Raw genomic sequence first — 12,556 nt, 5'->3', positions numbered from 1 at the left:
TTGGGGTGGCATATTGACACAATTTTAGGAGAAGTTTGCTACAGCAGAGGATGTAAACGCTTTGTTTCTATTATCATATTTCAGAGGGGATAAGACATCATACTGCTGAGAATCCTTCAGGACTATGCTAATACAGAGCAGTTATATATGAGCAGAGTTGTTTGAGGATCAGTTGAGGGCATCAGCAAGGAAAAAGCATGAGTACACTACCATACATGAATGTTTTGAGCAAGGTCAAAGTGAAGCTGTGTCAGATCATGAAAGGCAAAATTTGTGTAATTTCCTACCTTCTACTGTAGCAGAAGTTGAAGCTCAGTTATGTTCCCCTGGCAGCATGTCTATGATGTGTACACCTTGGGAAAGAGGAGAATGCAGCTGAAGATGTTATATCTGACACTGACTGACTATCCACTGGTGCAAGAAAGGAAAGAAGATAATTGTCAGTATGTCCTAAAGTCAGCCACTACCAGTGTTATTGTACCAGAGTTGGATTTGAAGCTTGCAACTGGCATTCTTGATGGTCTTATCACAACATTTGAGGTGCCAAAGGAAACAGCAATAGATCTTCAGTAGAAATTGGCATAACAGGAATCACCAGATGAGGCTACATTCTGGGGAGAGTATCTGATTTCTTAGATAGATATTCTTAAACCAAGTGGTTCCTCAAAGCTGAAACGCATATCATGTTGGAAAATGTAACTAGTTTCATGTTGGAAAATGTTTCATGATCTAATTCTTGATTTAATTATCATTTGCTTCATTGAGTAATTCAAATTTGCTTTATTGGTCATTAAACTCTCTACGCACACTTTTCTAATTTGATCATTTAAGTGAAATGGTATTTCGTTGATTGACACATCTAAGACATTTCACACTTGAAGCAATTTGTTTAATTTGTCAAATCTACATCTCACTTGGAGCGCTTGTGTTAACATTGCATCTAATTTGCATCTCTAAAATTTACCTCCAAGCATAAGTTTAGTTGATAGATATTTAGGACACTTCCTCAACTATCATTCAATCTCCCTAAATTTGAGTTTGGAGCAAAGGTTAAAACGTGTGACCTCACAGTTCTCTTGTGGCCAAGTCCCTTGTAGGAAAAAAGGCATGCAAGTTGTCTTGAAGTCCTAGGAGGGTATCGTTAATGAGGCCTTAGCCTCCTCATCCTAGCCTTCTTGCAACCACCTCAGTCATTACCAAGTTGAAGGAATTGAGGGGAAGTCACACCTTAGAATAGGCTTTAATAAAACTTACCAAGACCTTAAGTTTCGCATGCTCACTTACATCTTGGTGTTATCTTGCAATTGGTTATCGTATTGCTTTGAGTTGTGAGCATTCCATTTACTTGCAAACAGTTTATTCTATTACTCTTGTACTTGTCAATTTCATGCTCATGGTCCTTTGATGTCGTTTTATTATATTTGAGCATTTCTCTTCAAAGTGCAAGCTCTATTTGTTTTGCAAATCATATTTCCATTTTATTGCTCATATCTCAAAAATGTATCTAATCTATTGTAGTTTTAATTCACTAACACTTGTTTTGCAGCTTCCTATTCTTGTAACTTGAAAATCATATCTCATTTGCAAATATTGTGATCTATTTGAGCATATTTTCTTGCAAGTTATATTTAAAGGCACTGGTCTCTCACAATTTCTCTTGCGGGATATCTTGTTAATTTATTGAATCCATATTGTCGATGTTTATATGCTCATAAACATTTATACTTTCTAGTTAATCTTGTAGATTTTCCTGTAGATTCACAGCTCATGTAATTTCCTAAAACACAAGACAAGAATCTACTCTACTCTTTATAGCGGAAGCCCATAAAGATCGATGAAAACAATAATCGACAAGAGGAAGATAATCAATGGCACATAATACAATATGTATTCGGGGAAAGCCACAACTCAAAACCCCTACTATCTATATTGTATTAATAAAAAATCCAAGATGAGAATACAATGCTTGTTCTCACAAGAACAATCCCTGCACAAGTATAATCAACTCTCAGCTCACAAGCTAGCTCAAGCCAAATCCTTAGCCTATTCTGCAACTCTCCAAGCCCCTATTTCCTTGTGCAATTCCTAGGATGAATAGCCCGTATTTAAAGGGAATTCATGCTTCCAAAAATGCGCAATCCAAACATAGGTCCTTCTCTGATTGCATGCATGATATTTACAACTCAGTAAATCATACAACTGATAGTACATTGTCCCTGCACTCTAGTCTCAACTGGGTCTTTCTCAGAACTAACATGCATGAGTTTCTCATGAGGGAATCTTCAGTTAACTGGAGTAACACTTGTGGATGCACCAGTGCACCAACTGACTGTTAATCCTCTATTAGTTCCACAAACAATTAGAACTAATTTAACTGACCATAACTCAGTAAATTGAGTTAATCTAATTACAACTCAATTTAAACTCATACTGGACCCCTAAAATTTAGGGAGAACACTTACATGACTTCGAACTCGAAATTCCCAAGTTAATCAAGTCAACTTAACTTAGTTAACTATTACAAGTTGCTATAAGAATATAATTCGATTTTAATTCACAATTTAATTCAAGGACAAACTAAATTGGAATTTCTAGATTCTATTTTTAACATTTCTTGTTGCTATTTTCAACACTCCCTTTCAACAAGAAAGGAATTCAACTCTATCTGTATCATAAACCTTTGGAATGCTCTGCATGCAACACTTCTCTTTAGTGTTGTTGCTACAGCAACTCAAGAAACAAAAAAACATCCAACCTGAATCAGTATGATGCATCTGTCATCAAAGTCTCTGACTGTTATTGCCTTTGTGGACTGAAAACTCTGCGCTTCTGTTGACTCTGCCTTTCTACACTGTTGTCAACCCTTCTCTACGCTCTTTAATATCTGACTACTCTAGCCTCTGTCACTTTGATCTTTGACTGCATCAATCACCACTGATTCCTCCCGCTACTATGTACTTTTGGGCTCTCGTAGCAAGGTACGATCCATGAGATAAAACCTCTCAATGGACCCTGCCCAATTTCATCCCTCTTGGGACTATCACTTCACATCACCCCACCTCACACCTGGAGGTATGGTTGCATGTGCTCCCTCTGCCCACTTGGCTCAAAATTCCCCCCTATTAGAGGTCTCTACATGAGTGGATGCCTCCACTCGGTCTCCTCTCTGCTTCTCCAATTGTGGCTGCTCCATAATTTCCTGAGGCTGCTTCTTCTCTGCTTGAGTGGATATCTCCACTCGATCTCCTCTCTGCTTCTCCAATTGTGCCTGCTCCACAATTTCCTGAAGCTTCTTCTGAGGCCTCTTCTAGGGCTGCATGTTAAGAGGTAATTTACTCTCCCTCTCAACCACCAAGTCTCTATCCTCTCCCTTGCTCCTCAAGGATCATCTTGTACCTCAAGAGCATACAGGTTCTTGACCCGTGCACTGATCTATTTCACCTATCCCATGGCAATGTGTCAAAGGAAAACTTTTCCCTTACTAAAAATCACATCATAACCACGGTCTTCCAATACCGCGACAGAAACAAGATTCTTCTTTAGTCCTAGAACATACATCACATTTGTGATCCTGAGACGGGAGCCAGACTCCCTCTGAAAGGTAACTGTACCGATCCCAGTAGCTCTATACCTCCCGTCATCTCCAAACTCTATGCTCTGCTTGAGGTCTTTCTCCTCAAAATCACTAAAGAGATCTTTGTTCCCCGTCATATGGAACGAGGCACCACTGTCAAGATACCACACACCTCCCATTACAGTGTTGGCCATGCATGCAATGAGAGTGAAATCAAGTTTGAATTGTGAAGCTAGAGCTTCACCTACTACAGCTACTGCAGGCTCCTTCTTGCTTGCTTTCTTCTGTGGGCAATTCATGGCATAGTGCTTGTGCTCATGCTCGTGACAGTGAAAACACTTGACTTTCGACAAGTCCATCTTCTTGCTACCCGCCTCGCCTTGGGACTTCTTTCCCTTGGCCTTATTTTCCTTACTCGCTAAGGCAAAATCCTCTTCCACTTCCTTGGAAGAGGTCCCATCTCTGGTGTTCCATCAAAACTCCTCTTGTACCAAATCCGACCATAGTCATTCCCAATCTGGCAGCTTCTCCCTCCCATTGACAGAGTCCTGATAACTATGCCAACTCTTGGGAAGTCCTAGAAGAGCTAGGCTCACCATATCATCCTCAACAACAGTGATTCCAACACTTCCAAGCTCATCTCAACAATGAGTGAACTTGGTCAAGTAATTTGGAATTGAGTCGCCCACCTCCATCTTGATTTTTCGAAGTTTATCTTTCAGTGCCAACTTCCTATGGTCATTGTTGTTCTAGAAAAGGTTTGTCAATGCTTTCCACATAGCATACGAAGTCTCCTTCCCATGAAGACTTGAGACAATGTGGTCTCAAACTCCCTCAAGGATTATCCGCCTCGCCCTTGCCACACACTTCTTCCATTTGGCCAGATCTTTTGCATCCGATGCTAGTGGCTTAGGAATGTCTTGATCAATGAATTCCTTCAAGCCATTATCCTCCAACACAACCTCCATCTTGTCCTTCTAGGCTATGTAATTCGAGTTGTCATCTAAGGCATACTCGAGCCGCAAACCATAGAACGCCATCTGCCAATCCTGAAGTATGTATTGCAAATTCAAATTTCACATGTAACCCTGAACTCAAAAACTTCGAAATCTTCTCTACTATACTGTAATCAACTCCGATACCATGTAGATTTTCCTGTAGATTCACAGCTCATGTAATTTCCTAAAACACAAGACAAGAATCTACTCTACTCTTTACAGCGGAAGCCCATAAAGATCGATGAAAACAATAATCAACAAGAGGAAGATAATCAATGGCACATAACACAATATGTATCCAGGGAAAGCCACAACTCAAAACCCCTACTATCTATATTACATTAATCAGAAATCCAAGATGAGAATACAATGCTTGTTCTCACAAGAACAATCCCTACACAAGTATAATCAACTCTCAGCTCACAAGCTAGCTCAAGCCAAATCCTTAGCCTATTCTGCAGCTCTCCAAGCCCCTATTTCCTTGCGCAATTCCTAGGATGAATAGCCTGTATTTAAAGGGAATTCATGCTTCCAAAACTGCACAATCCAAACATAGGTCCTTCTCTGATTGCATGCATGATATTTACAACTCAGTAAATCATACAACTAATAGTACATTGTCCCTACACTCTAGTCTCAACTGGGTCTTTCTCAGAACTGACATGCATGAATTTCTCATGAGGGAATCTTCAGTTAACTAGAGTAACACTTGTGGATGCACTAGTGCACCAACTGACTGTTAGTCCTCTATTAGTTCCACAAACAGTTAGAACTAATTTAACTAACCATAACTCAATAAACTCAGTTAATCTAATTACAACTCAATTTAAACTCATACTGGACCCCTAAAATTTAGGGAGAACACTTACATGACTTCCAACTCGAAATTCCTGAGTTAACTAAGTCAACTTAACTTAGTTAACTATTACAAGTTGCTATGAGAATATAATTCAATTTTAATTCACAATTTAATTCAAGGACAAATTAAATTGGAATTTCTGGATTCTATTTTTAACATTTCTTCATGTTATTTTCAACAAATCTCTAATTTCATTTCAAGTTACATTGAATGGTGATAGCCTTACTAACCGACAACCGTCTCATAGAACTTGTTATCTTTGACAAATTTTCCTTTAGATATTTTCCTTAGGCATCATCCCCATTGACTTAGCTAGGAGAGAGTTGGGATTAGGGGACAACCCCTTCTCTAAGCGTTGCCACAAAGAACACACCTTGTGGGGTTGAGGATTTTTCCCACATCCTAGGTGTGCAATTTCATGGAAAATGGACTCCATAGCCCAAGGATTAGGCATTTGTCCAAGCAAAATTGGTGGTCACCTTTCCTTTCCTTCTCTTTTCTCTCCTCCAAACTTTTCAGCCCCTTTTCCTAGACGACAAACTAGGGCTTCTTGCAAAATCTTATAGAGGGGTGATCTTTCAAAACCGATTGGATACGTATCTGCACTAGTATCTCCTCTACAAGATCTCCAAGTTTGGTTGAATTCCCATGGTTAAATCTCTAGAAATTTGATGCCCTAGTTGTGTCTTTGGATTGAAACCTAGTTGTTTCTTCCCTTGGATAAGGTGGTCTTCTTAGGGGTTGCAAAACTTGGTATTCATTGGAATAAATCATTCAAGACCCCATTCCTTCTCTCACCTTGACCTAGTGAGTACATTGGAGGGGCTCCTCCCACGATAACTCATAAACCCTAGGTCTTGTGTGGGCTTCTTTCCGGGTCTCTCTCAAGTATAGCAAGAGCATATTTCAAAAAGTAAACCATCTTAATTAGCTTCTTGAGAGGTCCTATATCATCTTGGAATCTTGACTCTAGGCATACCTAGCCCCATTGTGTTATCTCAAACCCTAGGTCTTGATTTCAATCCTAGGTGTTTCTTGGAGAGCCTCTCCTTGAATGGGCCTTGGGAATCACTTTATACCTTATCATTGATCCCATCATTACAAGTGATTTCTTCTATACTGGGACTCCTCCCATTGGTGAAAGTTCGTAAAGAGCAGGGGACACTAACTGAGGTAACAATGGGTCTTTGTCTCATTATTGTCACTTGGTCTAGTAGTTGTCCCTTAGATACCCCTCTTAGGGCCCCTGCTAGATTGTTCCAAACAGAGACTATTGTCACCTCACCAATCCTCTTCTCACTTCTAGCTAGCTCTTCTTTGGCTCAAGGGGGGTTCTCCTTGGGATAGAATTGCTAAGGATTAGTAGTTCTAAGATTTGAGTTCAAAGGTTCTTATGGCTCAATCTAAAGGTTTAGATCAACCAATAGAGGCTCAAATAGTTTCTCAAACACATACAATCAAGGGACTACCAGATGACAATGGAGAGAAAACCCTAAAAGATGGTTTTAAGGGTCATAAAGAAAAATTGGGTGATGGTGGAGAAAATGAGATGTCACATTGTCTATTTATACTTGTCGAATGGGGTGAAATAATCCAAGGGACAAACCCTTTCATTTGGTTGGGCCAACTTGTCACTCCAAAAATAAATTTTATTTTAAATTTTCTAGGGCGACTTAGAGATCCCTTTTGCTATGCGGGAATACCCCCCGATGCTACAAAATTTCAACAACTTTCTCCCTCCACACATCATTACACTCAAAGTGTTGGACCCCCATTAGCTAGTCTCGTGAATGTGGCACCTTCCTTGAAGTTTATCCCACTTCATGACCACCATATCACACTGTCCTATGGATTCATTGGCTGACCTAGGACATGTCACTCCCCTTGGGGACTGGGAACACTTAATAAGGTTCCTCACCTAATCATCCCTAACATAAGTGAGGTAACTTGTTTACAAATCCTAATCTAGTTAGACATTTGAAGGTGAGTCTTGTGTGAAGTATTTTTGTGCCCCTAACATTAGATATGGTCCACTATGATGCTTTAATGGTTTCATGTCCCTAATGAAATTGACCTCACTTGTTCTTGAGCGGTTTTGTAAAGGTGGTTTCACACACACAACAGAAGTCCCTTAAGGGATAGCTTGATTCTCTTCAGCACCTTCCAGAGGGTTGTTTACCCTGTTTTGAGAGTAGAAATGACCTTGTCGTCCCAATGTTTCCCTTCCAATGATGAGCGTTGGACCTTGAGTAGCTTCCACATGATACTACACCTCTTGACCAACCTCTAGATGTTGAACTTTAAGCTTGAAAGCTTGAGCGTCGAACTATTTAATGACACGCCCAAATGGACTCAAGGTGCCCCCAAGCTAGCCTTGACCTTGTTTGATGGATGGCACCTTGTTCTACAACCCACACGAGGATGCTTATCACTAATATGACTTGGGAGGCCTAGCACATCCCTCTTTGATGACAACACTAGCCCTTAAAGGTACCATATCACTCCCACATGCATGAAAAGGGTGGTGTAGGGCCTCTTTTGGATGAGGTCATGGTGGAGGAGGCACCCTTTAGAGATGTCCAAATGCACTTTGGAATTTCCTTGGAGTCAGGAGTACTCATGGACCCTCATCTCAATTCCTTGATGCATTATTGCCTACTTTGGAGGATGACATCATGGTGGAGATCATTTTTCTCTGACACGTGTGGGTTATTTTTTGGCACCTTGTTGTGTTTTAGAGCTATTTCAATGTCAACTTGTGACCTTTAACCTAGTTGAACACTTTAGTAAACATTTTTAGGGGTTTTGCTTGTAAAATTAATGAAATAAGGCTTGGTTACCCTCATATAAATATAGAGAAGCCTTATTCACTTATTTATCATCATTCATCATCACACTTCTCTCTCTTTGGAAGTGTGCACTAGCTCTTGACTTCTATTTTACTTGTCCATAATGTAGTTCTTTGGTGTGAATTTTTCTTGGAGAATGATTTTTGCATGAGGAAGCTTTCTTGGGATCGATTGAAGAGATCCTTGTTGAGATTTTGTAATTTTATTGCTTATCTTCTCTATTTTGCTTGTTATCATATGTAAATTAGGGTTTCAATGTCTGTGATGGTTAAAATTGCTATCTTTATCTTGAAATTTTGATTTCTTAAGACATGCAAAATCTTTTTTCTTGAATCCTTCAAGAAAACTCTGAGTTGTGCATCTCTTGAATTTAAAATCTCCCTCTTAAGGAAGTTGCTAGGGTTTGTAAGAAGAGGCTATTGCCCTCTCACCCTCTTCATCAAGGCCATCTTCATTGAATTTTCCCGAGGTAACTCCATTGTCCATTTAGATCAAGGCATTAGTCTAGGATGTGTTTATAAATCTCTCTTCTATAATTATTTTCTCTTTCTTCTCTCTGAAATTCTAGATATCTAGGGTTAGCATTAGGATTTCTTTCAAATATTGCTAAAAACTAATTTCACCTAATGTGTTATTTCCCTTTTAGTAGGGATTTCATTAAATAAAAAGCAAAAGCTAGCATTTGTTGCATTATAAAAACCTAATTCTAGGGCTGATGTCATCATTATATTGCTGTTCTATGCACATTTCAGCCATAAAAATTCAATTGTAAACCCTAAGCCTTGCATATATAATTGATAGTTTTGATCCTTAGTTGATTTATCATTGTAAGACTTTCTTCTAGCTGTTATATGGCATTGCATCCCATTCATTGAAAATCTATAAAACCCTAACTTATAACAGCTCTCTAATTGGTCTAAGCATAGTGTGCTTGATCTTTGGTAAAGAGTATCTTCGCCCTCCTAGCTCCATCAATACCCTATCCCAATTATTAGACCTTTCCATCACTTTGAATCTTATTCATCGAATATACTTCAGGTGATCCATAGATAGGGAAGCCTTCCTTGTGGTTTACTTACCCACTAAATAGCTAGAGAAAGGTTGCTGAGATCACAGTGGTGCCCAATCTCTTGCTGCCATGAGGTCTAGATCTGCCTAGTGAGGCTTTGCACTAGGCCTGCTAAAGTTTGCAGTAACAGGTATTGTCATTTATTTCCTATGAGTTACATTGCACATAGAGATCTTGAGGTCCCCAGGTGGGCAAAATCACAAACACCCAGTGTTTTAAAATTCGGCCAAACTGAATCGGATTCAGCCGAGCCAACGGAGCCAGACCCCTGGCCAGGTCGACTCGATAGAAAAACTAGTTCGGTGGCCGGTTTGTTACCGAATCAGCCGAGCCATCCGAGCCAACCAAGTTGACCAAGTCAACCGAGCCGACCGAGTCAGACCCTTGGCTAGTTTGTTAAGGTGTTGCGGTTGGTGGATGGGGAAAGATTGGCTATGGGCTTCATTTGTGAGGCTATGGATCAAGCAAAGGAGCAAATAAAGCCAACATACAAGGATAGAGTGGCTAAGTATGGGCCCATTTGGGAAATCATTGATCAAAGATGTAACAATTAACTCCATTGCCCTATACATGCAGCAGGGTTTTCTCTGAACCTAAGGTATCACTATAAAGCTTTGGAGGCAGAACTTAGAAGCTTCACTGGGGAGGTTAGTAGTAGCCAGTAGTATTGGTGCCTAGTGATGTTTTACAGTTTACTTTTGTTGTAGAGGCCATTTAGAGCTTTCTTGGTTATGTGTTTTGTTTTGATCTCTATATCATGTATGCATTGGACGGTGCACTGGGTGCCATTTTGATATAATGGATATATTCATGAGCCTACTTTGATCATATGTTGCCTTCTCTCTATATGCTAATGCATCGTGTTTGGAAACATGAATGAAAATCTTTAAAATTATGTTTTTTCATAAAAAAAAAAAATATTTAATGTATTTTTTACAACGACCGAGTCATTGAAATCAAATCGGCCGAGTCGATACCGAGTCGGGGTCGACCCTCGACTGGTTCCGAACCCGAGTCGGAGTTTTAAAACATTGCAAACACCACGCCAGCCCAATCATATCAGAAAATATGGGTTACAAAAGATTTAGGCTCTGTTATATGCATTAAAATTATATACACACACACACACACACATACATATAAGGTCCCTCCAGAAAGTCCATAAACATAACAGTTGAAATCAACACCGCTGGGACTGCCACCAACTAAATTGTCAGGTCCCATGTATATCATAGAACGCCTGTCATGGATTTTAAGGTATGCCATTAAATTTTATCCTAAGATAACCTAAAATATGTGCAATCCTTTTCCACACAAGTTACAACTTTTTACAATGTAGCACACCCATGAGTCATAATTTTCAAGGTCAATGTTAAATGGATAAGTTTGTAACAGGCACGAAGTATATAAAGAAGTCCCTGCAAGTGCAAAAATCAATGTGTGTGCATGAAAATTTACTTCCTTCCAGAAAATAAAAGAGATATAGTATGCTTTAGTTAAAGATCCAACAGCCCACCTCACGATAAATAACAGAAAGACTGTTGAACTCATCAAATATACGGTCCTTGACTTCACTGCTCTGAGTATCAGCAAATACAGAAACTGCTTGTTTAGGTGGATTAATTACACGCTCTGCTATGCTCACATCATGTTGCAAAAGTCTATAGTAAAATAATGCTCTATCGTGCACATCCTGCAAAAAATCATGGACATTAGTACAACAAAAATTAGATATGCTGAAGCCTAGAGGCACTTGACTGAACTACTGGATAAACAATTTAATCAGGACTTGAAAACCACGATAAACAGATGAAAAGTGGACAGCTTAAAAACTTCTGAATCAAACCAATACATTTGACTGCACACATATTTTCAATGTAAGTACTTAATTTCAAATAAAATGTTTGATTTCTGTCAAATATATCATATTAGCTTCCTAAATCGTATACACAAATGTATAATCTCTTCAATATACTCTAGACTCTAGAGATAATTCCTAAACACAATACAATGCTAGCTAGCTGCTACAGAAATAAAGCATGTCAAGGATAGACTTTTCACACAGTTTCAGAGTTAGAATAGCACTGTAATAGTATTTGTATGCATGTGACTCGCAATTACAAGTAGGAAAACCAATAAAACAATAACTACTGTAGAAATTTTACAAATTAGGGAAATTAATGCAACTCAAAATTTCACCTCTTCACAACCCAATCAACTAGGCAATTCAAGAGAAAAGATACCGAAGTGTGCCAACAAGTTTCAACCCTCTAAGGAAATCTTATTATACATAAAACAGATCTAAAATTCACTTTATCATAGTGGTAAATACAGCAGCAAATCCACCCTATCTTCTTTGATATTAATGTTAAATCACTTAACAATGTCATCCTTAACCTATGTCAAATCAGCAAAATCTACTAGTGCTGGAAATTATAAAACCATTTAGAAATAGATGGCTTAAGATCAAATCTGCTATTATGCATAAAGATGAAGTTCATATACGTACAATAGCCTTATCAAGAGGTTAGGACAATCCTCTAGCTCTCAAAAATCTTCGCTAGGGAAAACAATGAAAAACCTAGGTTATACCAAGAAGCTCCAACATGAAAGCATCATACAAGCATGTCCTCCAAGAAAAATCTCTTCTTCTTCTCTTCAAGTACAACTGAAGGTTTCATCTTGAAACCCCAATCTCCAGTGTTTGAAAGGATTAAACCCTAGGCTTATTATTCAAGATGCTTCAAGAAGCTCCAACAAACCCAAAAACTCCAAGACTACTGCACAAGAGAGGAAGACTACTGCACTATTAGTCACATCTCTAACACAAGAAAATGAACAAGAATGAGAATAATAATATCATCATCCCCAACATCTTTGTTGGTAGCTTGACAATACTGAGAGGGGGGGTGAATCAGTATTGTGCTCAATGGGTCATCTACTTTAACTTTTTACCTTTTCTTTCAAACAATTATGTGAATCATTAATTGACCATCAGCAATATACATCACAGCAAATAACACATGCATAAACCATGAGCAGCATATAGAAGATCAAGGCACATAAAACATGAGAGCAACACATAAACACATGAGGATACCAGATATTAGGTGGAAACCCTTCCGAGAGAAAAACCAACAAATGCTTTGTTTTCTTATATTTCTTTGATGAATCTTTTTTTACATCATCCACTGGCACCCACCAATG

General features: G+C 38.8%; 1 protein-coding gene across 1 annotated transcript in view; it reads right to left on the bottom strand.

Moving 5' to 3' along the window:
- LOC149258727 (beta-adaptin-like protein A) overlaps positions 1-12,556 on the bottom strand; it is a 312,511-nt gene that overhangs the window by 65,613 nt on the left and 234,342 nt on the right. The window contains exon 9 of the mRNA XM_089416040.1: positions 10,866-11,042. Within this exon, the coding sequence (XP_089272166.1) occupies positions 10,866-11,042 (177 nt within the window). The remainder of the gene's footprint in view (positions 1-10,865; positions 11,043-12,556) is intronic.

Source organism: Pinus tabuliformis, chromosome 6 (assembly GCF_031772625.1).
Source record: "Pinus tabuliformis cultivar Carrire ecotype Pingquan chromosome 6, CPIR1, whole genome shotgun sequence".
Classification (NCBI taxonomy): domain Eukaryota; kingdom Viridiplantae; phylum Streptophyta; class Pinopsida; order Pinales; family Pinaceae; genus Pinus; species Pinus tabuliformis.
The sequence above is the reverse complement of the archived record's forward strand: the minus strand, read 5'-3'. Positions and strand labels throughout refer to the sequence as shown.